At 53.9% G+C, this 24,876-nt stretch overlaps 2 protein-coding genes across 2 annotated transcripts in view; one reads left to right on the top strand and one right to left on the bottom strand.

The window, feature by feature from the left end:
* CNNM3 (cyclin and CBS domain divalent metal cation transport mediator 3) overlaps positions 1-15,914 on the top strand; it is a 16,464-nt gene extending 550 nt beyond the window's left edge. The window contains exons 2-9 of the mRNA XM_034657269.1: positions 2-626; positions 6,958-7,101; positions 8,117-8,266; positions 8,634-8,803; positions 9,005-9,101; positions 9,401-9,534; positions 9,970-10,108; positions 13,370-15,914. Of these exons, the coding sequence (XP_034513160.1) occupies positions 2-626; positions 6,958-7,101; positions 8,117-8,266; positions 8,634-8,803; positions 9,005-9,101; positions 9,401-9,534; positions 9,970-10,108; positions 13,370-13,434 (1,524 nt within the window). The 3' untranslated portion in view covers positions 13,435-15,914. The remainder of the gene's footprint in view (position 1; positions 627-6,957; positions 7,102-8,116; positions 8,267-8,633; positions 8,804-9,004; positions 9,102-9,400; positions 9,535-9,969; positions 10,109-13,369) is intronic.
* Positions 15,915-18,269: 2,355 nt separating this feature from the next.
* On the bottom strand, positions 18,270-23,763 carry ANKRD23 (ankyrin repeat domain 23). The gene is made up of 9 exons (XM_019807899.2): positions 23,691-23,763; positions 22,248-22,394; positions 21,938-22,066; positions 21,029-21,148; positions 20,661-20,759; positions 20,478-20,576; positions 20,278-20,376; positions 20,030-20,128; positions 18,270-19,936 (listed from the first exon to the last, which is right to left on the bottom strand). Exons 1-9 carry the CDS (start codon positions 23,715-23,717, stop codon positions 19,841-19,843), a joined length of 915 nt encoding a protein of 304 aa, XP_019663458.1. The 5' UTR covers positions 23,718-23,763; the 3' UTR covers positions 18,270-19,840.
* Between the last annotated feature and the right edge of the window lie 1,113 nt (positions 23,764-24,876).

Below are 24,876 nucleotides of genomic sequence, written 5' to 3'. Positions count from 1 at the left end.
ACTGGCCAGCCTGGCGCAGGCGGCGCTGGCGGTGCTGCTGTACCGTGCAGCGGGACAGCGCGCCGTGCCCGCCGTGCTGGGCAGCGCGGGGCTCGTGTTCCTGGTGGGCGAAGTGGTGCCGGCCGCCGTGAGCGGGCGCTGGGCGTTGGCGCTGGCGCCGCGCGCGCTGCTCCTCAGCCGCCTGGCTGTGCTGCTGACCCTGCCGGTGGCGCTGCCCGTGGGCCAGTTGCTGGAGCTGGCGGCGCGGCCAGGGCGGCTGCGCGAGCGCGTGCTGGAGCTGGCCCGCGGCGGCGGCGACCCCTACAGCGATCTCAGCAAGGGCGTGCTGCGCTGCCGGACGGTGGAGGACGTGCTCACGCCACTCGAGGACTGCTTCATGCTGGACGCCAGCGCCGTGCTGGACTTCGGCGTCCTGGCCAGCATCATGCAGAGCGGCCACACGCGCATCCCAGTGTACGAGGAGGAGCGGTCCAACATCGTGGACATGCTCTACCTCAAGGACTTGGCCTTCGTGGATCCGGAAGACTGTACGCCGCTCAGCACCATCACCCGCTTCTACAACCATCCGCTCCACTTCGTTTTCAACGACACGAAGCTGGACGCTGTCCTGGAGGAGTTCAAACGAGGTAACGTCGGGACATCGGGGAGGGGACACGAATGCCAGCGCTCTCCGCTGGAAAAAAGGTGGGGATTTATGGAAGCCTCGAGGAAAGGGTCCCATCCTTACGGAGGTCCCTCCGAATGCCCTTTTAGATGATGGCCTCACAGTTCTGTGACCTTTTGAAATATTTAAAGGCTGTGTCTTTCAGAGCGCTGTAGAAAGCAAAATCCCCCTTTTCCTGGTAGGCCCGATTGACTCTAACCCACCAGCTTTTTTCTTTTAAGGTCATTTTTATGGGATTTGGCTTTGTAACAGGTCTAAATTCTTAAATAGAAACTAAAAGAACATAGAAAAGAGGATAGTCTCCAGACACCTGGAGGTTTTCACCTGCACACATAACATCAAATTAGCTGGGCCTGTGACCCAGCTAATGTTTCAAGGGATCTTTAAGGTCTTCCATGGGCTGCTGCCTTGCTGATAACAGAAGGAATGATACCTGATTTTCTGCAGGTGTGGAAGACACTTCCACTTTGATTTCATCAGCTGCAACTTTATGGATGCTGAGTTAGTCTCCCCCCCCCCTTTTTTTTGCCCCTTTAACTTCCTCTTTTCTAACACTGAGTAAGGTGTGGCAGGGTATCCCTTAACTCCACAGTTCACCCTCTCCTTTCACCTTAGTTATCTGAGCAACTCTAAAAATGGAGACCCAGCCTCCAAACGTGAAGGTGTGGGCTCCTCTGCAGTCCTCTCCATTGTTAGGTTTGGGTGTGCTCCCCAGAGCTTGGCTGCCCCTTATCCGCCAGCCTGGCTTCTCATCCCTGAACTCCTGCAGGATGAGCATGGGGGACACCCCAGGACTCTGGCTGGGCTTGACCTGAAAGGCTGCATAATGTGAGGCCTGGAAGAGAGCGGAGCCCCTGATCTTCCTGGCAGCTGTGAAGGCTCCTGGCCCCAGGCCGCAGGGGTGTTGACTAATCAGTCATGGCTTGGGTGTTGAATAGTGAGGCAGTTACTGGCCTTACCGCACCTGAGGATTGGGTGAGAGGCTTTGCTGCGTAGCTCTGACTGCTCTGCTAGAGTGTTAGCGCTTAGCTGTTTCCCCCAGAAGGTGACTGTGCAGCCCCTCTCTGGGAAGGGGAGCCTGGGGTGGGGGCCAGACCTCTGCTGGTGAGTACTCCACCTGGGCCCCTGTAGCTTTACAGGCAGTGTGAGGTTCTTGTGGCCCGGTGGCCACCACCCCCGGCCCTGGAGTGCCCAAGGAGGGTTCCATCCTGCCCCTGCCACCTCCCTGCTTGAGACCCTGGGAAGGCTGGACTTGCTGCTCTCCGGGGCGCTGACTTTGAGCACTGACTGGTACGGAGACCAGTGGGTAGCAGGTCCAGCAAAGAAATGGTGGTAGGTGTACAGAGGTGTTCAGCGGCGGACCTGGAGAGGAGATCCAGGAGGGCTTCGGAAGGTGGAATTGAGAGGGCTTTGTGGTTAGCTGAGGAGCCGTTGTGGGGCGAGAGAGAGGAGCTAAGGGTGAAGCCTGGGTTTCTGGCTTGCGGATGGTGTTGCCCTTCCTTGAGGCGGAGCACCTACAGAGAAGGGAGGTCATCCTGGTGGCGGGTGTGCCACAGGTGAGTTTGTTCTGGGCCCCAGAGGCGGACTCTACCAGTTGATGAGAAATACAAGTTTAAGACCCAAGCGGGAGGTAAAAATCTGGTTGTTGGTAAAGAAGTGGTCCCTCAGGGGCGCCTGGGTGGCACAGCGGTTAAGCGTCTGCCTTCGGCTCAGGGCGTGATCTGGCGTTATGGGATCGAGCCCCACCATCAGGCTCTTCCGCTAGGAGCCTGCTTCTTCCTCTCCCACTCCCCCTGCTTGTGTTCCCTTTCTCGCTGGCTGTCTCTCTGTCAAATAAATAAATAAAATCTTTAAAAAAAAAAAAAAAAGTCCCTCAAGCCACAGGTGTGGCGCAGAAAGCTTAAACACCTGAGGGCACAAGCATGTAAGGGGTGGAGGGTAGCAGAGGAGAGCTGCTGAGGAGACCCAGAAGTTCAGAATGTCCTAGAAGAGACCACTTACCAAGGGAAGGCGAATGATCAGGAGAGGCCAGCATCATGTCATTTGGATTCAACAGCCAGGATACCCTTGATCTTTGCAAGAGCAGATTTGGTGCTCCCCCAGCGTGGGGTGATGGGGGAGTGAATGAGACAGGACAGCCGAAGTAGATGGGCCTCCCATGAGGTATGGCTGCAGAGTGGAAGCCAGAGAGCAGTGGCTGGGAGAGGACTGGCAGGGGAGGGGGCCTTACGCTCTTTGGTTTAAGATGGGTAAGTTGAGTGGCTTTGGGTTTAAATGTTGACAGGATGGAGCTGGTTGGGAGAGAAGGCCCACGGTCTAGGGTGCTCCTGTTCTGGGAGGGTGGGTGGCCTTGGAGCAGCCCTGGGGAACCCGGAGGTTGGATGGGAGCTCCTTGGTCGTCCTCGCCTCCCTCCACCCCTGACAAGTGAGGGCCATTCTCAGGGGCAAATTGGCTTCGTCTTTCCTCTGACATCCTGGAGCCTTTCTCTGCTAATCTTTGCAGTGCACTCCTTTGGCAGGTATATGTTTTTCCTCATTAAAATCCTTTTTAGCTTAACCCCTTTCTTCGTTCTGCTTATGAACAAAGGGCATATTGCAGCCTTTATGGCGCCTGAGGTTTTAGAAATCAATTCCCTTCCCGTGTCTCTGCCAAGTATGTGAGGTGGTGATGCCCTCTGAATTTCCTGAAGCTGAGTCCTTGGCATCTTGGCAGCTGCCATGCCAGGCCCTGTCCCTTCCATCTCTTCAGAGCACTGTCTGTTTTGGAACTTGATAGTCTGGGAGAGGCACCTTCTTTGATGAGGTGCTCCTTCGCTAGTGCGTGGACTTGAGATGATCCCGAATATTTTGGGCAAACATTACCAGGAAGAGAGTGTATTCTGGAGCTGTAGTAAATAATGTGTATTTTCTTTAAAGCTTTTAATCCCGACATCTTTATCAACCTCCCAATGAGAATATTCAAGGACATTCAACCAAAGGAGGAATTAGGATGCATGAGCTTTTCAGAATCTCTGCTTTAAACCAGCCGAGTTCTGGTTCATTGTTAGAAGCTGAAGGATTCCCCACGATTCTGAAAAGAGTCAGACCTGCTGTGGGGAATGTTAGCCTAGCACTTTTGTCCTAGGACATATTCTGACAGTTGCTTTACAAAATAAAGGGGGGTTGGCGCCTGGGTGGGTCAGTCAGTAAAGCATCTGCCTTTGGATCAGGTCATGATCTTGGGGTTCTGGGATGGAGGCTTTCATCAGGCTCCTTGCTCAGCGGGGAGTCTGCTTTTCCCTGTCCCTCTGCCCCTCCCCCTGCTCGCGCGCTCTCTCTCTTTCTCTCATAGATGAATAACTCTAAAAAAAATAAAAGGCAGAGGAATTTAAACTCCATCTGCATTTTTACAAATATCCTAGAAATTAGGCCTATGGAAGAGTTCTCTAGCATCTGTATAATTTACGAGTACATTTGAGCCTGCTAACTAAAACTCCGTAGAGCCTTTTCAGGGCTTTCTGGTCGATGCTGGTAAGATGCACCATCTGCCCCTTACCTGAGGCTCAGAGCTCAGGAAGAGCCTGGAGGCACCTGTCCTGGGGCCCGTTGGTGTTTCCAGTCAGCCAGCCAGGGGCCTGTGCATTTTCAGAGCATTTTATCCTATCGGATCAGTTAACTTTAATCCCTCCAGCTGCCCGTTCTCTGTGTACCCCTGTTGCTTTTTCATGGTTGCCGTCTGGACCCCTCAGACATTCTGTCTTGAGATGAAATCACGTGGCCACTGTGTCGGGGGACCTTCCAGGGGCTCTGCTTTCGTCTGTTTGTCGTGCAGTCATCCTATGTGGCAGGTCACTGAGAAACTTGTTTCCCAGAAGTTGGAAAGTGAGGGAAAAGTTAGCCTGTTCTAAGGGTAACCTACCAAGGGGGCTGGCATTCTGGAACAATGGAGCCGAAATGGGTTCTTTCTGCTCTTAGATGGCCATCTAGAACCTGGGCTTTGGTTCCCAGAATCTGACCAAAATTGTGTGTCCAGCATCGACTTCCTCATCTGGTCTAACAGATTAGTATCACGTGAGGGGGCCGACTTGGCCCTCATAGAAATGATTCCTGTCTGCCGGTGGGAGCCATTCCCAGCACAGATACCCAGGGGTGAGAAGCTTCTGGAAATGGTGCTCTTCCTCATTCAGTGCTTCTGTCTCAGCAGGAATGAGCAGGTAGTTCTGGGGACCCCTGGCCTTTTTCTCCTGGGAAGGGAGAAGACAGTGTCGTCATTTCTGCCTTTAATTTTAGACAAAAATTAAAGATGTTGGGATTAAGGATGTTGGAGCAACCTGGAGAACAATACTTTTCTTTAGAAGGGCCCCTGTGCTAGAGACAGTGCCTTGGCCCAGTGTAACTCACCCGGAGGGGAGGGTCTCCTAAGATTTGGTCTGTTCCTCTCCAGTGAAAGTGAGTTGAGCATGATGGTTAAGAGAATGGATTCAGGGTTGCCTACGTGGCTCAGTCAGTTAAGCATCTGCCTTTGGCTCAGGTCATGATCCCAGGGTCCTGGGATCGAGTCCTGCATCGGGCTCCCTGCTCAGTGGGGAGTCTGCTTCTCCCTCTCGCCTTGCTCCCCCCTGCTCATGGTCTCTCCCTCTCTGTCAAATAAATAAATAAAATCTTAAAAAAAAAAAAACACCACCAAAAAACCAGTTTCAGGAGCTAGCTGCCTGGGTTCAAGTGTCAGTTTTGCTCTTGGGTGAGTCACTAAAGCTTGGAGACAGACTTGGAGAGAGTGTGCTTTTGAACTCCAGTCACTACACTGTAACTAAACCCAAGGTGTGTAAACCCAAGGTATGATTGACCCAAAGAAGTGAAGTTGACTTTCTGCTTTACCAGAAGATTCTTGAAGCAAATACTCTGGATCCAGGCTTGCTTTTACCCAAAACTTTTTTCACTAGTAATGAAGGGCATGGCTGAGATGAGTTTCTCTGAGTTCATATCCTAGATCTGCGCAACCCCGGCCACTGCCCACATGTGGTTGAAAGGCAGCTGGGCTGAACTGAGATGTGCTGGAAGTGCCTAACACACACCAGACTTCAAAGACAGTACAAAAAAGGAAAATAGGTTTTAATTTGTAAAAATTTTAAATTTTTTTAAGGTTTTTAATCTCTTATACCCAACATGGGGCTTGAACTTACAGCCCCAAGATCAAGAGTCACATGCTCTACCAACTGAGCCAGCCAGGTGCCCCTGTTTTATTAAAATTTTTAATTTTTTTTAGATTTTATTTGAGAGAGAGAGTGTGCTGGGGGTGGGTAGAGGAGAGGGAGAGAGAATCTCAAGCAGACTCCACTCTGAGTGCAGAGCCTGATGTGGGGCTTGATCTTGTGACCCTAAGATCATGAACTGAATTGAAATCAAGAATTGGACACTTAACCGACTGAGCCACCCAGGTGCCCCTGTTTTAATATTTTTATATTGATTGCAGGTTAAAGTAATACTGAGAGCTATAGTGGGTTCATTACAGTATGTTACCAATTAATTTCACCTGTGTCTTTTTTTTTTTTTTAACGTGGCTGCTCAGAAATAAAAAATTACATATATAGTTTGCATTCTGTTTCTTTAGGACAGGTGTAAAGTTTCATAGATGAAAAGCAGAGTCAATTCTTGAAGTTTTCTCAACATTCCCCAGCACTCTGAGCCTTGGGCTTTGTTCAACCTTCCGTTTCTTTATCAGACAAAGAAACAGATAGGAAGCCCACCTGAAGGAGGGGAAGGTGAACGGTTCCAGGCTGCTGCCCTTCCTCCCGCACAGTCTGGGCTCTGATTGGCCACTCACCATTTATCATCTTCCCCCTGGATTACTTGCATAGACCTTGACTTCTGGAAATAAAGGACAGCTTTCAGAATTGGGGAAACTTGCCCAGGAGAGTCCCTGGGCGGCCCCTCTGCGCTCCCCCATTTAGACTATCCCCGGGGAGCCCGTGCTTCGGGAGTCGGGGCCCTTGTGCGTGCAGCTGTGCTGTGTCTGTTCTGGTCTAAACCACGTTCCTGTAGCCCCGAGGCTGACTCCGCTCTGCCACTGCCTGGGTGGCCGTGTGCAGCTGACCATAGTGCCTGAGATTCAGGGTCCTCGTGTGTAAAGGGAGGCTCATCCTCACGAGCATGTTGAGAGTCTTAGGTAAGAACTTGGGAAAGGTCTCTCTGGTGCCTGGTACCTTGTGGGAACACAGATGTCAGCTCCTGTCACTCTGGTGAGCTTGTACCAGGCAGGACTAGGCAAAATGGGAGGCCCCGGCCAGCTGTAATCTGAGTGTCCCCTCCCCCAGGGAAGTCGCACCTGGCCATCGTACAGAAGGTGAACAACGAGGGTGAAGGTGACCCCTTCTACGAGGTGCTGGGCCTGGTCACGCTGGAGGACGTCATTGAGGAGATCATCAAGTCTGAGATCTTGGACGAGTCTGAGGACTACCGTGAGTCTTGACTCCTGGCAGCATTCCATCTCAGCTGGTCCTTCAAGCCTGCTGAGATTTGTGGCGTGCCTTGGAGGACAGCGGGTCTCTGCGTTGCTGAAACAAGGCTGCATCTCCAGTCAGAGCTGTTATCTAGCCGGGCCTGTGAGGGGGCCACACCTGTGCCTGGAAGCGGAGCCGCTGCAGCCCTGCGGGGCCTTTGCAGCCACATTGCCTGCCTGGGGCTCTGGCTGCCTCTGGTTTCCCCGGCACAGATGGGGGCTCTGCCCTTTATGGGCCTTTCCCAGGCTCCCCGTCTTCCTTGGCCCTTTGGCTTTCTCATGTTCTTTCTACATTCCAGAAGCCTCTCCTTAATGCCATTCTTTACTGCTGAGAGGCTCTTTTCCAAAACAGAAGATCCTGGGGCCTGTGACGATGTCTTAGAGGTGTCGGCCTCTTAAGAGGACGGCAGAGGTCTGCAGGGCAGGCACAGCCCGTACTTGAGGGCTGGGGCCTCACATGGCACAACTGGGACACTGAGCCCCCCACCTCTGTTTGCTGTCAGGTGAATTGCTTTGCCCACACGTCTGTCCCCAAAAGGCAGCCTTTTTAGTTCGGTTCCTCAGACTGCCGTAGGCCTGGGGACGTCAGGTTAGCTGCGGCTCTTTGGCACCAGTCATCTGCAGAGACGTGCTTTCTGATGAGGGGTCTCTTAATGACCGATGACGCCTTGTGCTATAAGCGGCCTTGCTGTCCTGTCAGTATTCCAACTTCCCCACTCCGAGGAGAGGAGCAGTTCCTTTCCATGCTTCCTCAGGGCAGAGCTGGAATACGTGCCTGTCCCCTCTGTCCTGAGTAGCAGGTTTAGCCCGGGCTGGGAGTGGCCGCCCGGCCCCAGCAAGGCAGCAGTGCGAAGGGTGTATCTCGGGGGCTCTGTTGCTCCCCCCCAAACCCCCAGGCCTTGCCAACATGCCTTGGTTTGGTCGTACTGATGGGAGGGCTGCTGTTGCCTCAGTGGGCCTTCTCACCATCCTAGGGGATGCCACGGCGAGGAAGAAGCCTGCTCCTCTGAGTGCCCCTCTCAGGCGGAAAGAGGAATTCTCCCTGTTCAAGGTGTCTGACGATGAATATAAAGTGAAAATCTCGCCTCAGCTGCTCTTGGCCACCCAACGCTTCCTGTCCCGAGGTGAGGGGAGCAGTGGGCCTTTTCTTTGCTCTCTTGCTCACCGTTCAGTGAGCAGGAGACCGCCAGGGCAGACACCGAGTGCCCTCATTCCCAGTGAGGAGGAGAGTATCCAGAGGACCTCTGTGCTTCTCTCCAGCCCTGTCAACATCTCGGGGCGCCTGAGGGGCGGCTCCTCCCTGCCAGGTGGCTGAGTGCTGAGGCCGGGCTGGCACCACCTCCGGCGAGCCACGGCAGGCGGGTGTGTGGCCTGCCCAGTTCTCTCGTGTTGGGGAGGTGCCTTGGCTCAGGGGGCAGCAGGAGTCGGGTGTGGTTGTGCAGGCCACGCTGGGCCCGGTGGACACTGTCCCTTTTTTCCACCACGGGGCAGAGGTGGATGTGTTCAGCCCCCTGCGCATCTCCGAGAAGGTTCTGCTGCACCTGCTGAAGCATCCCAGCGTCAACCAGGAAGTGAGGTTTGACGAGAGCAACCGCCTGGCTGCACACCATTACCTGTACCAGCGCAGCCAGCCGGTGGACTATTTCATTCTCATCCTGCAGGTAACTGGGAGCCCAGCCTGGGGCCTCCCACTTGCTCAGAAAGTAGGGAAGGGTCAGAGAGGGCGGATCGTCCACGCCCACAGCCCCTGAATAATGGGGGTTGGTGCTTTCTCCTTGTGCTCTCTCCTGGCAGGAAAGGTAATCTGTCCACATCTGTTTCTCTCCCTGCCCCTCCTTCCTCCCTCTCCCTACACCTCCCAGGGCAGGGTTGAGGTGGAGATCGGGAAAGAGGGCCTGAAGTTCGAGAACGGGGCCTTCACCTACTATGGCGTGTCTGCCCTGACAGCACCGTCCTCGGGTGAGCTGCAGCCCCTCCTGGAGGGCAGGGCTGGGCTTGGCTGCCGGGCTGGGGCTCCCCAGGGCCCAGGGTTCTGGGCTGGCTTTTGTCCTCTCTGGACTGTCGAAGGAAGGGACAGCGTTTCTTTGGGCCTCATCCCTGTTGCTCCTACCCCGGCCAAGCCTCTCCCAGGAGGAAGTGTGCTTTTGGTCCTTCTCTGTTCGTAGCCGTGTTCCCTCTCCAGAGTGATCTGTGGGGTGGATCTCCGGGACGGTGCAGTTGTCCCCACCAGAGACACCACTGACTGTTCCTTCTGATAGGTCACCAGACGCCGGTGTCTTCGCTCCAGTCCATCCGCCACGACCTGCAGCCCGAGCCAGCTGATGGGGCCCGCTGGTCTGCGTACTGTCCTGACTACACCGTGAGGGCCCTCTCCGACCTGCAGCTCATTAAGGTGACTGTCGGGGCTGCTTATTGGTGCTGTTAGCCAGCCTTGTGTCCCCAAGGGGCTAAACCAGCCAGCCACAAGTTTGTATGGATTAAGTTCTGCTTGAGTCTCTCTCAGACTTCCCAGAGCAAGATCGCGTTACTTGCTCTGAAGGACAGACAGCCTTGGCTCCTGGAGGCCCCTCTGACTGCTGTCAGTCTAGTCCTGTCATTGGGGCTGTGCACCCACTTTCCTTTTGAGATCTTAAAGACACTGCTTGATCACTCCTTTCTGCCCTTAGCTGACTTAAAGCTCTTCATTTTTCTTGGTCCTGCTGAGCGTGACGCTGCCACCTGGTTCTGGCACTTGTGGGCAGAAGGGAGACGTGTGAGCTGCTTGGACCTCACTTTCTCCGTCCAGCTTCACAGTTGCCCGTGCCTGGGAATGCTTTCTGTCCTGCAGGTCACGCGGCTGCAGTACCTCAATGCACTCCTGGCTACTCGGGCCCAGAACCTGCCACAGTCCCCGGAGAACGCAGACCTCCAGGTCATCCCAGGCAGCCAGACCAGGCTCCTCGGTGACAAGACCGCCATGGCAGCAGGTGAGCCCCACAGGGCCACATCCCCCGGTGTGGCGGCCCAGAGGGCGCACATGTCCTGTGCTGGTCCTTGCTGCTCCCACACACACTCACTGTCTGTGCCCTCACTCTGCCTTGTGTTCCTCTTCCCTTGTCCCCTTTTCTGCCCGTCCTTTCTTTTTCTCTTTTCACCGTTCTTAATGGCTCCAATGGCCCCGTGCTGCAGACCAGCAGGCACTGAAAGTACATTCAGTCAGCATTTTCTCTGGAGAACCTGTGAAGATGGGTTGACTTAATTAGAGAGTAGTTGCTGAATGGGAGTAAGATCCAGTTCAGACACTCTTGGTCAGTTAGGATTAGGGTGAGGTCACCAAGTGGGCCCGGCTCAGAGGGTGGCCGGCTGGTGGACACCATCCCAGAAGCTGAGAAGGGCACCCATTGAGATGTTTGGTCAAGTCAAGCTAATATTTAAGTCATGCCCTTCACATCTAGGGTTCCACTGTGAGCCAGAAGATCACGTTGGAAGACATGGACTTTGCGATGTGGGATGGGGCGTGGGCTAGCAAACCCTGCCTTGCAGAGTGTAAGGAGGGAAAAGAAAAAGGAGCCTGTGGAGAGTGGGCTTTGGGTAGGAGTGCTAAAAAGTTGGAGAACTTTCTTGTCCTTATTACTCAGGAAGGTACTTTTATTCCAATTGAGCTCCTAAATTGGGGTCAGAAATACACTCAAGGGCTGGGTGGTCCTGGGGGAGTGGGCCTGGCTTCCAGAGAGGCTTGTGGAAGGAACTGCAGGCTGTCGGCTGCCCTGGGCACTCTGGGGACACCGAGCTCTCTTGAACACTGGCTCTCCCTGGCTCTGTGCTAGGAGCTTTGCTCATCCTCACTCATCTAGGAAAACATCTCCATTTTCAGAGGCAGTGGTTGTTAGGCCCATTTTACAGATGAAGAACCCGAAGCAGTGAGAGACTAGGCGCTCTGGCTTAGAGCCTGTGCGTGCCCTTGGCCCCTGGCCCCTGGCCCCTGGGCTTTGGTGTCTCACAGGGAACAGCTCTGGTTACTTAGACCTACACTTGAGAACGTGAACGCATTTTCATGATGGGTGCTTCCTGACAGGTGACGGGCAGGTGCGGGGGACAGGAAGCCCCGCCCCGTGCCCGAGTGCTCCATCTCTGTGCGTTGGTAGAAGGGCCCCAGCTCCAGGCGTGCTGCTGCAACCCGGGATCCGGGCCTTTTCGCGCCTTTCTCGGGAATGTGTACCGAGAGGTGGTGTCCTACCTTTCAGGGCTGGTCACCGTTCTGTGTTTACCTGCTGTCACATCCTGTTCTTTTGTGAGATGCCACTCATTCACGCCAGCACATTAGACTTTTCAAAATGGGTGCATTTGATTTTCGGTTTTTCGATGTGAACCTTCTCTGGCTTCATCTGCTTACTCAGATGCTTGTGTTCTAGTCAAGGTATAGACTTAAATCTAAGAACGATGTTTTTTTCTTCATTTCACCTGTTACTATACATGCAGGGTTTTTAAAGTCCTTTTTTGGCTTCACCTGTTTATTGGGCAGCCCTCTGAGGACACAGGTATCCCCTGAAAGTTCACTTCGCACCACGTTGCTTTTACCAAAGATTTATGTTCGTGCCCGTTTTCACTAACTGAAAGAATTCCAGAGAGGAGATTTGCTCACGAAACAGTAATTGTTTCTTCACGTTCTCCATGCTGGCTTACAGAAGATTTCATGGGAACGCTGTACTTTGGGAAAGCGGGGAAACCGTGAGCTGCAGTGGCTCTGCGGGTCCTTTTCCTTCTGGGATGGCTGACCCGCTTTGCGCAGGGGCAGCGTCGTAGCCAGTGAGGTTTATCCGAGGCACTGTCACGCTGACCGTAGTGTTTTACCATCCCCGGTCTGTTGCCATGATGTTGGTTTTCCCCCAGACGTGGCCAGACGTCTCCCCAGTGAGGCTCACCTGCTGTCTTCCTGCTCCCTGCCTCAGCCCCGAGGTCTTGCTGTGGCTCATCTCTGTTGGGTGGCACTCCACTGCCCCCCAAGAGAGCTGAGTGTCGCTACACATGTGGAGATGTCACCCGGGACATTGCTTAAATAGTGCAGGCCAGAACCATCCCCCGATTGACTCTGGCACTAGATTCGATGGCAGAGAAGTGCCTTGATTGAGGTGTTTGGAAGATTTCTAAGTGCCCTGCAGCAGGGATTGGCAGACTGGCCAGCTGCTGGGTCCGGTAAAGTCCTAACAGACCCTGCCCATTTGTTTGTGGATCGTATGTGGCTGCCTTTGACTGCAACAGGGGAGCTGAGTTGTTGCCACAGGGACTGTGACCTGCAAACCTAAAAATATTGGCCCTTTACAGAAAGTTTCCTGACCCCTGGCCTGTCATTTCAGACTCAGGGTAAACTCCCGCACAGTGGCCATTCCCAGAGCTGATTTCCAGGGGAGAGTCCACTCCAGACACCACGCTTCCTGCTCCCTCTGGTTCTGAGCCGCAGGCCTCGGGGGGCACACACTCCCCCAGCCACCCCCCCCACCCATCCCTCAGCCCGCCCGTGGGGTTGCCCAAGCTGAGCGGCCCTGCCGGCGCAGCTGCACAGCTGGTCTCCTCTTCTCTCTCTCCCCTCTGCTCTCTCTAGCCTTCCCCGTAGACCTTTCCCTCTTTGGCACATTTGGAAACTGCAGTTGATAATTGACTGTGGACTAGTGAGCATTTTTTGTTTTCAGAAAACACCCAAGGTAAATATCTTCCCTTTCACTTTCTCTTTGCTTTCCTTCCCCAGCCCTCTAGCTGCCAGGAGGAGCCCTGGACACTGCTGCCCCCAGACAGAGAGGTGTTTCTCCAGGGGTGGGTGGCGAGGGGGCCCTTCCTGTCCTTCGTTGCTACTTTCCATTTCATGTTTCTGGAAGACGGGCGGGCTCATAAAATAACCTGCTTGTGGTGGAAACTAAACCTTGCTTCCAGCGCGGGGGCTTTCGTGTCCAGGGCAGGCTCCTCTCGCCCAGTTTTATGGCCTTGGCCTCCTGTGAGCAGAAACTGCCGGCCCTGCTTTCCTGCCTCTCAGTGATGCAGCCCTCCTCCCAGTGGTTTTCTCTTGGGAGGTGGAGTTTACCCTGACCATTGTCCTGACTGCTCACTGCTGGCTCTGCCTTGACACTGAGGTGTCCTGGGGCTTCTCTGCTTTGCCAGCCCCTTCCTGTCCTAAGAGAATTATGATACTTGGTTTTGATGGGACCTGCTTCCTTCCCTTGCTTTGATAGTAATTCTCCTTTCCCTCTCTCCTCTAGGGTCCAACCACAGCAGACCCGGCCTCCCAGCGGAGGAGAGCCCTGGGCGGAACCCAGGGGTTTAACTGCTTGCCAGGCAGCCCCAGGTCTGGGGAATGGACAAGCACGTGGGGAACTGGAGAGCCAAGGAGTAGCGTCCTGTCAGCCTGTCCCCATCCCCTCCAGGCCACGTTTTAGATGGCCCTTATAGATGTGGGTCCTGGGCTGTCCTCAGAACCAGACCTCAGTGCCAGGAGCCTTCAGCAGGCTGTACCCTCCTTTAGGAAATGGGGGTCAGTTGGGGCACAGCCCTCCAGGCCTGCTTCTGAAGGGAATGAAAAGGACACTGTCATCTCCGGTCCCCAGGACCCAGCCTTCTCCCTGTGACGACAGTGCAGTGTATTTATACCTCTTTGGGCCAAGCCATGACGTGAGTGCATGATTACTGCCTTTACGGGGCTGTGACCTGTGCTCGCTTCGCTTTCAATTTGCCAACCTTCTGCTGCCGGCAGCACTTTCTGAGCAAACCAGGAGCACTGGTTTTGGCTGGGGGTTCACATCCTTGGCCACAGTGAACTATTTGGCTTCCCTTACAATGCCATGTTTCAGAGCACACGCCCCAGCCTGTCCCATGTGCTGAACCTTGAAGCTCGATGACCCCCTCCCTCCCCCGGTATGTCCCACTGTCCTGCTCCCTCCTGTGGAGGTTGCTTCTCTGAGCCTTGCGCTCAGAGCCCTGAGCAAACAAGCTGGCCCCCAGTGGCACTGCGGAGGCCTCCTCCTGCCTCCCTGCCTGTCTTGCTTAGTTGCCACTAACAGTATTGTCACTTCTGTGTTTGAAGAAGAGAGGTCATACATGGGAGGAAGGGGTGTGCTGCCCCTAACCCTTTCTCGGTTGCTGGATCCCAGGGAGAGGAACCAGCCATTAGACCTTCTTCTAGGCCTCCGTGGAGAGCTGGATGGCTGGCATTTGCACAGAGAGCAGCAAGGGAGGGAAGGGTTGGTAATGGAGCAGGTAGGCCCTCATCCCCTTTCTTTCAAAAAAACCAAAACACACACAAAAAAACAAACACCAGTTTTTCTTGTATCTCTGAAACATTTCACCTCTTTGCTTTTTTGCTCTTCTTAGCTATGGGGTTTTAGAGAACGGGGAACAAGAAGGCATTTATGTTTTTCTTCTGGTTTGCCCATATTGACCTTCTCCAGTTCTTCAGCTGTAGAAACTGGGGCGTCACAGAGATGCAGGATTGCAGATTGGATAGGGAGGGAGGATTTCTGGAACTTTTTTCAAAGGAATTTGGGTCCCTTATCTGGGACTGGTGAGAATGAAGGCCAAAGAACAATGGCATGCTCACTTAGAAACTTCCCAAGGAATTCTAAGAGCAAACCCAGGTGGGAAACATACTTTACAATCATCTCTCTCCAGAATAGTGGTTCTTAACCTTGGCTGCATGTTAGAATCCCTGGCAAATTGAAAAATCCTGATACCTGGGGCCCTGTCTTCCAGGGAGCCTGATTTAATTGATCTGGGTGGGTATCAGGATTTTATTTTTTGAAACAGTTTTAATTAAAAAAAAATCAATACTCCCCCCCCCCCCCCCNCCCCCCCCCCCCCGCAAAGTAAGCTCCACACTCAACATGGGGCTTGACCTCCCAACCCTGAGGTCAAGAGTCGTGTGCTCTACTGACTGAGCCAGCCAGGAGCCTCTGAAACAATTTTAGAGTCACAGAAGGATTCCATACACCCTTCACCCAGGTTCCCCTAATGTTAAACATGTTACATAACCAGGTACATCTATCAGAACTAAAAAAATTAACATTGGCACAAACCTGTTAACTAAATTACAGACTTTATTTGGATCTCACCAGTTTTTCCAATAATGTCCTTTTTCTGTTGCAGGATCCGATCCAGGATACCAAGTTGCATTTAGAGTTATTGCTTACTTTTTTCTAACTTTTTATTTTGAAACAATTACAGAATCGTAGGAAGTTACAGGCTAGAGGGACCCTTCACCCAGTTTTCCTCAGCGGTTGCTCTCACACAGAACACAGTATCAGAACCGCAAAGCTGACACCGGCTCCGTGTGGGTGATAGCTCTGTCCTCCCAGGTAGATTTGTGTAGCTGCCATGGCCCTCTTGACGAAGAGCTGTGCCGCCACCACGAGGACCTCCCTCGGAGCGCCGCGTTAGAGCCACAGCCACCCCCCCACCCCGGCTTCCATCCCTAGTCCCTGGCAACCACTAATTTGTCATTTCAAGAATGTTCTGTAAGTGGGGTCATACAATATATGACCATTTGGGACTGGCTTTTTTCGTTCAGAATATTCCAGAGATGTGTCCAGGTTGTTGCGTGTGTCAATAGTTCATTCCTTTTGATTGCTGCGTAGTATTCCTCGATAGACTCACTGTCCCATTGAAGGGCATCTGGGTGGTTTCCGGTTTTTGGCTGTTCCAAATAAAGCTGCTATGAACATTCCTTACAGGTTTTTGTGTTAACGTGGGTTTTCTGAGGTAAAGGTCCAGTAATACAATTGCTAAGTTGTGTGGCCGCTGTGTAGTTTGTTTTTTAAAGAAACTGCCACGTGCCTGTGGAGTAGCTGTACGGTTTTACGCCCTTCCCCCCCCCCCCCCCGACACGTGAGTNCCCCACGACACGTGAGTGATCCAGTTTCTCTAAATCCTCACCAGCCTTTGGTGTCACCATTTTTTATTTTTAGCCATTCTGGAAGGTGTGTAGAGAGATCTTGTGGTTTCCTGTTGTATTAACATAATGGCTGGTGTGTATCTTTTTGTGTGCTGCTTTTATGGAATATCTGTTGTTTTTTGCCCATTTCTAGTTGGATTGTTTGGTCTTTCCTGTTGTTTTGAGAGTTCTTTTTATATTCTGAATACTAGTCCTTTGTTGGGTTTTTGGTTTGCAAACATTTTCTCCCAGTCTCTAGCTTATTTTTTCATTCTCTTAATAAAGGATCCTTTATAGAGCAAAGTTGTTAATTTTAATGAAGTCCAGTTTACCAGTTTTCTTTTATGGATTGTGCTTTTGGTATCATGTCTAAGAATTCTTTACCTCGTCCTAGATCCCAAAGATTATCTCCTAGGTGTTTTTCCTAAAATTTTTATAGTTTTATGCTTTATCTATGTGATCCATTTTGAGTTTTTGTATAAGATTTAGGTCAAGGGTTTTGGTTTTGGGGTGGTTGGGGTTTTTTTGCCTATAGATGTCCAGTTGCTCCAGTACCATTTGTTGAAAAGGCTTTCTATTGAATTTTTTACACCTTTGTCAAAAATCAGTTGGGCATATTTGTGTCTATTTCTGGGTTGTCTGTTCCATTGATCTGTGTCTGCCCCTCCATCAGTACCACATTGTCTTGATTACTGTAGCTTTATTTTTTTTCCAGATTTTATTTGAGAGAGTGGGGGGGGGAGCAGAGGGAGAAGGAGAAGTAGACTCCCCAATGAGCAGGGCGCCTGATGGATGTGAGGCTCGATCCCCAGACTCTGGGATCATGACCTGAGCCAAAGGCAGACACTTAACCAACTGAGCTGCCCAGGCCCCCTGATTACTGTAGCTTTATAGTAAGTCTTGAAATTGGGTAGACTGGCTTCTCCCACTTTTTCAAAATTGTTTTAGCTATGAGTTTTTATTTTTTTAAATTTTATTTGAGATAGAGTGGGGGGGGAGGCAGACTCCCCACTGAGCAGGGAGCCTGATATGGGGCTTGATCCCAGGACCCTGAGATAATGACCTGAGCGGAAGGCAGATGCTTAACCAGCTGAGCTGCCCAGGCACCTCCTGAGTTTTTATTTTTTAAAGATTTGTTTTAGAAAGACAGCAGGGGGGAGGAGTGGAGGGAGGGAGAGAAGCCTGAGGGCAGACTCCCTGCTGAGCGCAAACTTGGATCCCAGGACCCTGAGATCATGACCTGAGCCGAAGTCAAGAGTTGGATGCTTAACCAACTGAGCCACCCAGGTGCCCCTTAGCCATGAGTTTTTATACCTTATTAACTGTATCTACAAAAAAATCTTGCTGGGATATTTGGTAGGAGCTGCATTCAACCTGTGTATCAATTTGGGGAGAATTGACATCTTTACTAGATCTCATCTTCCAATCCATGAACAAGTTATGTCTCCCATTTAAACCTTCTTTGATTTTATTCATCAGTGTGTTGTAGTTTTCAACATACAAGTTCTTAAGTGTTAGATTTACATCTAAGTATTTTGTTTTTATTTTTTTAAAGATTTTTATTTATTTATTTGACAGAGATAGAGACAGCCAGCGAGAGAGGGAACACAAGCAGGGGGAGTGGGAGAGGAAGAAGCAGGCTCCCAGAGGATGAGCCTGACTTGGGGCCCGATCCCAGAACGCTGGGATCACGCCCTGAGCCGAAGGCAGATGCTTAACCGCTGTGCCACCCAGGCGCCCCTAAGCATTTTGTTTTTAAAAGCAACTTTAAGCAGTACTGTGCTTTTGATTTTTGTGTGCGTGTAGTCATTGCTAATATGTAGAAATATGTGTTTGTAGGTTTATCTTATATCCTGGGATCTTGAACTCCCTTATTCTAGGTGTTTTTTGGATTCCTAAGGATTTTCTACATAGACAGGTATGTCGTCTGCATGATAATGGGGATACCTGGGTCCCACCCCCAGAGAGACTGATTTAATTAGCTTGCACATCAGGACTTTTAAAACCTTCCCTTGTGATTGTGATAAGCAGCCAAGGCTGAGAACCACTGCTCCTTAAACTTGTCCATCAGAGAGGGAGAGATGCCTTGAGCACAGGAGCCAAGTGCCTGGATTCCCTACTATGCACTTGGGCGCGTCTTGCTGTCAGGCCAGTATGGTTAACAGGTTGAGCTTTGCTGCTGAGGAAGACCAGGCCCTGGGCCTGATGAGCTGCCCTTGCCCCCCCCCCCCGGCCAGAACAGACAACTAGGCTGTGAGGGATAGTCAACAGTTTTAATGAACAAAATATATTTTTAAGTGTATAAAAAGGTGTTTTTGTCTGTCCCATAAGGGTCCCCACCTTCTAGATAGGGAGTCGTCTTTTCCATGAACTTGAACACCTGTTTCTTCTCTGGCTCCAGCACCTGGGTGAACTGTCACCACCGCTCCCTGCAGGGTTGGAGCTGCCCATGGGAAGAGAAGGTGTGTGTGTGGCTCCCAGGGGGGAGCTGTAGTCACTTTCTCACATAGTAAGAATAGCCATGTGCTTGGCCCAAGAAGGCCGCCAGTGTCAGACTAGAAAGAACTGCTGCAAGATGGATGTCCATCCAGGTACTTCACATACATGAGGGAGGTACCCTTCATCTTAAAGCCGGTCCCTCAGCCTGTGGTTCTCCATTCAGGGCAGTTTCTTAAAATTCCCTTTCTGCCAGTTCCGGACCCAGCCCCGCCTGCAGTACGGGTCTACACCAGTGTGATGTGAAATGGAAAAGGCAGTGAAAGGAAGGAACCTTGAGGAGAACTTGTATGTGGGTCCTAAATCTGCCGCCACTCAGCAGAGGGGAAGCAGTCGGTGTGCTCCTCATTCCCCTCTGCTTCCCCTCCAGGCGGAGCCACTGGCTCCTCAGTGTCCCGCCGCAGCGGTGGGGTAAAGCCGGCCGGTGCGCTGCGTGGTCCAGGCCCGAGCTCAGGCCCTAGTGCTAGGGTGATGCCAGAGGCAAAGTAGGGTTACGGGCCGCCACCCCAAAAGTTGAGTGGGCCACAAGCAATCCCCAGCTCCCAGGCATTTCACCCCTACAAAGAGCGCCATCAGCTGGCCAACTAGAGAGCAGCAGGCAGGCTGACCGAGGCCTTCAGACTGTAGGCACAAGGTTTCCCTAAAACACGCATGAGCTCTAGCTTCTCAGTCTTAGGGCTTCTGAGGCAACCAGGTCTGTTCTGGACGGGTGCTGCAGTGGGGCCTCAAACCTGTTCAGCACCCCCTCCAGACTGCCAGACCCAACTCCAGAAGCCCTAAGGCCAGAGCTGGCTAGAGCCACTCCACCTGCTATCAGGGTTGCTGCTGATAGGAATGGAGTCCCCAGAGAAACCCCTGGCCCAAGGGCCTCGGCCAGCCACAGAAGTGCCCGACAGTGGTGAGGCCTGGACAACAGCTGCCGGCCAGGAAACTGGCCCTTGTTTCCTGGGAGGGAGGGGCTCAGTCTCCCAGAGATCAGGGGACACCGAGCGCCCAGCCCCGGGCAGCTCGAGGCTTAGGACTCCTCAGTCTTGCTCCAACCTGGACTGCCACTTTCCGACACTGTTCCTTAGCTGGACCCGCTCTGTTTCTGGCTTCCCTGTGGTCCCCTGCGTCAGCCCATCCTGGCACACAGCTTGGCAGGGACCAGGTCCTCCTGACACTTGGAGCCAGGGAGGCCTGCTTCATCACCTGCTGGGGCTGGTCTGAGGCAACGACCACAGAGGGGTGCAGATGACTGCGAGGACGCGAGGTGGGGGAGGTGAAGGGGGTGGAATGGCGGCTGAGAAGGGACCATACAGGGCTACGGTCGTTAGGACCGGGAGCGAGGGTGCCCGGCATGGGCCTGCAGTGCTTCCCGGATGCCCCGCTGCCAGTCTCGCACCAGCTGCACCGGGGTCACCGAAGCCTGGGAACAAAGACACTGGATCAATCCTTTTTTCCTTCTTAGGAGCCCCCCACCCTGCTCAGCCCAGGGGCTGGGCCTCAGGCCTGCTCGTACCACATTCTGCACGCCCAGCTTCGCTCCATAGAGCAGCAGCACCTTCATGGCTTTGTAGTGGCCGTGCCGCACAGCCTCGTGCAGAGCTGTGTCCCCTTCCTGTTGGGAAGGGGGTGGGGGGGTCATCCTCCTGACTGCCCCCACCCCCCCCGAAGGGTCCAGTCAGCAGGAGCTGTCCCTGAGCTCAGGCTCCCTGAGTCACTGTCCCCTAGTGCAGCAGACTCAAACCAAACAGAGCAAGTGCCCACCTTGTCCTGGGCATCGATGTGGGCGCCACACGCAATGAGATGCTCCAGGCAGTCACAGTGTCTTGTGCGCACGGCCACGTGCAGGGGGGTGCTCCAGATCTAAGCGGGGGGAAATTTGTGTCAAACCCTCCCCCCGCCCAACAAGGGGCTGTGCTTTCTCTTCTCTGGGAACAGGCCACCCCACGGCAGCATACCCTCACCTTGTCCCGGGCATTGACCTGGGCTCCCCGGTTAAGCAGCTGTTTGAGGATGTCCAGGTGTCCTCCACGGCAGGCCCAGAACAACGGTGTCCTGTCCAGCTACAGAACAAACACGTCGATGCATGGACGCGCTGTGGTGTGGGACGGGGTCTGCCGTGAGGATGGGTTTTCCCCGGTTCTCACCAGGTCGCGAGCGTCCACAGTGGCACCTGCCTCCAGCAGCTTGCTCACGAGCTGGCCATGACCCTTCAGACAAGCCCAGTGCAAGGCCGTGTGGTGCAGCTGGGGGTGGAGGTGGGAGATCAGGAAGAGGGAGCACGGCCGCCCCCTAGAGGCCTTGCCCTGGGCCCTATTCCCAGTAGTAGGTTCCCTGAACAGGCGCCTGCTCCCAGTGCACACCAAGGGCCCCTCCTTCCCGGCTCAGGAGGCCCCGTGGGGCTTGTGCCCCTGAAACAGGAAAGCTCTGCAGTTTCCCAGGCCAGGACTGGAACCCACGGAGGATGGCACCCCTGCAGCTCTGACACTGCAGTCCGATTCCCCCCACTTGCTACCTTGTCATGGGCACTGGGGTCCCCTCCATCTATCAGGTACTTGTCGATCAGGGCCTCCTGGTTCTCGGCAGCTGCCTTCAGGAACATCACCAGATCCACAGGCTCCAGCTGGGGCTGCGGCTGCGTAAGTCACAGGACGAGACCAAATCACCTTCTCCACCTGCAGGCCTCCAGGGCACCACCGCTTCGCCGGTCTGGCCAAGCAGCTCCAAGAGGACTGCATGTCAGCTGGTGGCTCGTACAAACCATAATTCTTAACTCCGCCCCCCCCACCCCGTTTCGGACTGATGAGGCACCTATGCCCATTATGGGTTGCCATGCCCCTTACAAGCCCCAAGTTTATATGTTGAAGTCCCAACCCCGGGGACCTCAGAATGTGGCCTTATTTGGAAATAGGGTCATTGCAGCTGTAATTAAGATGAAGTCACACTGGAGCAAAGTGGAGCCTAATCCAATATGACTGGTGTCCCTAACAAAAGGGGACATGTGGACACACCGTGCACAGGGAGAGTGCCATGCGGGCTCAGGAAGAGATCGGGGTGATGCACCCACAAGAACACCAAAGCTAGCCACCAAGCCCCTAAAGCCAGAAGACAGGCAGGGAGAGATTCCCCGCCCCCCCCAAGCCCTCCGAAGGAACCAGCCCTGCCAATACTCTGATCTCCGCTACGTCCAGCCTCCAGAACTGGGAGAATACATTTCTGTTTAAGCCACTGTGTGTGGGGTCCCCAGCAAAGAGAGAGGAGGGCTGTGGGGTCCCCAGGATGGAGTCTCCAGCGCAGCGGGCCCTGGTGGTGAGCTGGTGGCCCGCAGTCTCTGCTCTTCCCCAAGCCCTCCTGCAGGGACAGGAAGGCTTTCTCACACACTCACGCCCCGGGTGTTCACTCCCACCCCCCACTTCTCACTCACCTTAGCCACGGGCTCAGGTGCCCTGGGGGGAACTTGGCGTTTCAGTCGCTTTTCTCTCCGTCTTTGGACCAAATTTTCCAAGTCAGCCAGAGTCTCCAGATTCAGTCTGGAGCTGTTAAATCTCTCAAGCTGGGACACAAGACCAGGCCAGCGGTCAGCCACATGGCGCCAAAGCCTGGGGCGCAGGCTCCTGCTTGGCCCTCGTCTCTCCCGCCCACAGGAGGGACCTCAGCTGCCCGAGGTCCTCGCTGCTCAGAGCCTGCCCGCCTCGGGGTTGGCGCCTGCCGCCCCCACCCCCACCACTGCTCACTTTCTTCTTCTTCTCCTCTTCCAGTTTCCACCGCTCCCAGGCCACGGCCTCTTGGGCTCCCAGCCTCCAGGCCCCGGGCCCGCCTCCAGGATCAGGAACTCCATGTCCACATCCCAACACTTTCCTTCCAACTCTGTCTCCACATACCTGTAGGAGCACAATAAGGATAAAAACTCAGAAAAAGTAAGCCCTTAGAAAACACAGCTGTGCGGTACAGGGATCCTGACAAGAGCTGACCTACAGAAATTAGTGTTGTGGATGTCAGTGTAGCCTGACCCTTCACGAAGCTTCCTGGCGTGCTGCTGGCATGCTCCCTGAAGCCCATGGCTCTTGGCTTTCACCCACTGTAGTGTTGCCCGGGGCCCAGGAGGATGACTGCAGCCTACCATGTCCTGTCAGCAGGACACAGGATCAGGCGCATGACACCACATCTATTTATACTGCTGGGCTTGTGTCCAGGTACGCTCAGGACAGGTGACACCTCAGCTTCCCTCCTGGGTTGTTGTCCTTACGTTCCTATCAGATCACGCCATACTGCCACCTGACCCTGAGCTCAGAGGGACTGAGATACCTCCCGGGCAAAACTATGAATTCCTGGGTTCATACCTTGGCTCTTGGGAAGCTCTGTTTCTTCATCACTAGAAGGGGGTAAAACTAGCACCTAGCACAAGGGGCTGTGAGGAGGAAACCAGGGCGGAACCCATCTGTTCTCCCTCGCTGCCCCCACCAGGGGTTCAGGAGCTGGGGAGCACTGAGGAACAAGCATACTGGGGGAGGGAAAAGGCTGGGATGATAGGATGGCAGAGCCTAGGGCTTCCAGCCACGGAGAACGAACTGCATTGTCTTCTAAACCAAATGCTGCCAACCTAACTCGCTCCGGGCCTGCAGCCCGCCTCCCAGAGAGGCTGCACCACGCAGGGTGCATGGAGGCACCGGCCCACAGTGGGGCTTGCTGGGCAGCGTGACTCCCGGGCCCCACCTCGCCGACATAGACACCCCAAGCGTCACCGGTATGACCGTTTCTCTCGCTGCCCAGGGAACTCGAGCACCCTTCCTCCCCGACCAAGGCAGCCAGACCCTCTAGACCATTTCCAGAGCAATGGTGAGGACAGCAGCTGAGCTACACCCAGCCCGCAGCTACACTCGAGCCTTCTGGAGTAGCCTGCCGTTTCCTGTTCTGCCATCACAGTCCAGGGCAAGAGTCCCTAAACCCGACGGTTGTCCTGTCTACACCATCACTCCGTATATTCCCGTTGCTTCCGTCTCGGGGCCTCACAGAACTGAACAGACACGGCAGAGCACTGCAGGTTTCTGCTCCTACACCTATCCTCCGAGCACAGGAGGAAGCCGCCTGCCCTCTTCCAGCTGGACCACCTCATTCTGCCGGGCCTGCCCGGGGTCTAGACCGTGCCCACCTCCCACCCCTCTGCCGCATGTCCTTACCAACTGCTGGATGCTGATGACATCCATGGTCCCCCCTGCTCTTCACGCCCCCAGTGAGAGGAGCCGAGCTGCTCAGCCCTTTTATAGGAGAGCCACCTCCTGGGGGCAGGGCAGCCAGGGGCTTGTGCCCGGGCCAGATAGCTCAGTGCTTCTGTAACACCGACCAAAATACCAGTGTGGGCGTGCAGTCCGCTGCAGGCAGGAGCTGCTGGAGCCGAGTCAGGTGCATGCTCAGACACCCGCTCTCCGGCGCCTGTGCCATCCCCTACACCTGCTCAGGAGTAATGGGTCCGGGGATGCCCGGGCCACTAGAAGAGTTGAGCACGAGCCGCCGAGTTGCCACAGGTCTAGGTGCCTGAGACCCTGAAAGACCCAGCCAGCCCATCCTGAGCAAAAGGAGGCCAGAATCCTAGAAAGGCCCAAGAGGCTGAAGGCCTCAGGAATGTGCATGGCACCTACAGGAGGAAATCAGGCTTCAAGCGACTTTCCCACTCCCAGTTTCAAGGCTGCTGTCCGTACTCCTGCTGTTTTCCTTCCCCAGGCATCCCCCGCTTCTCCCTCACCCACTCCAAGAGCCAGCATATTAAACTACACCACGGCCAGGAGCCAAGTCCAGCCTGTCATCAGCACCTCCTGCCTCTTGAAGCGCCTTCCACGCCCCACACATGCAGGTCACCTACCCAGTGCTCTCCTGGGCAGGGAGCCTACCATCCCACAGGGAGGCTGGACTGAGATCCACCCCAGGTCCAAGTACGGAATGTCAGCCATTAATCTAGTCACAAAGCAACCTGCCTCAAGCCACCAAAGTCAAACTTCCTAATTTAAGATGCCCAGCATGCCCTTCACCCAGCTGTGCCTTGAATTCTGCCTTGACCTTTGAAAGGAAATGTGATAGTAAGACTCCAGAATTGGAGCTCCATGAGCAGGGATGACCAGAAGGAGAGGGAGGGAGAACTGCAGGTCAGTTCCCAGGGGGCTGGGAATGGCTCCACCCACAGCTGGCTTCTCAATAAACACGTCCAAGTTTTGAAACTTAGGGAACCCAGAGCCTTTAAAAGAAACTCAGTCCTTACGCATCAGGGATTTTTGTCAAAGGTGATTTCTTACCTTCGGTTATGAAGAGGGAGAGTTGCCTAGACTGAGGGTAGATAAGACAAGACAGACTTTTTTTTTCTTTTTTTAAAGA

Source organism: Ailuropoda melanoleuca, chromosome 4 (assembly GCF_002007445.2).
Source record: "Ailuropoda melanoleuca isolate Jingjing chromosome 4, ASM200744v2, whole genome shotgun sequence".
NCBI lineage: Eukaryota > Metazoa > Chordata > Mammalia > Carnivora > Ursidae > Ailuropoda > Ailuropoda melanoleuca.
Note: the sequence above shows the minus strand (reverse complement) of the source record. Positions and strands in the feature narration are given on the sequence as shown.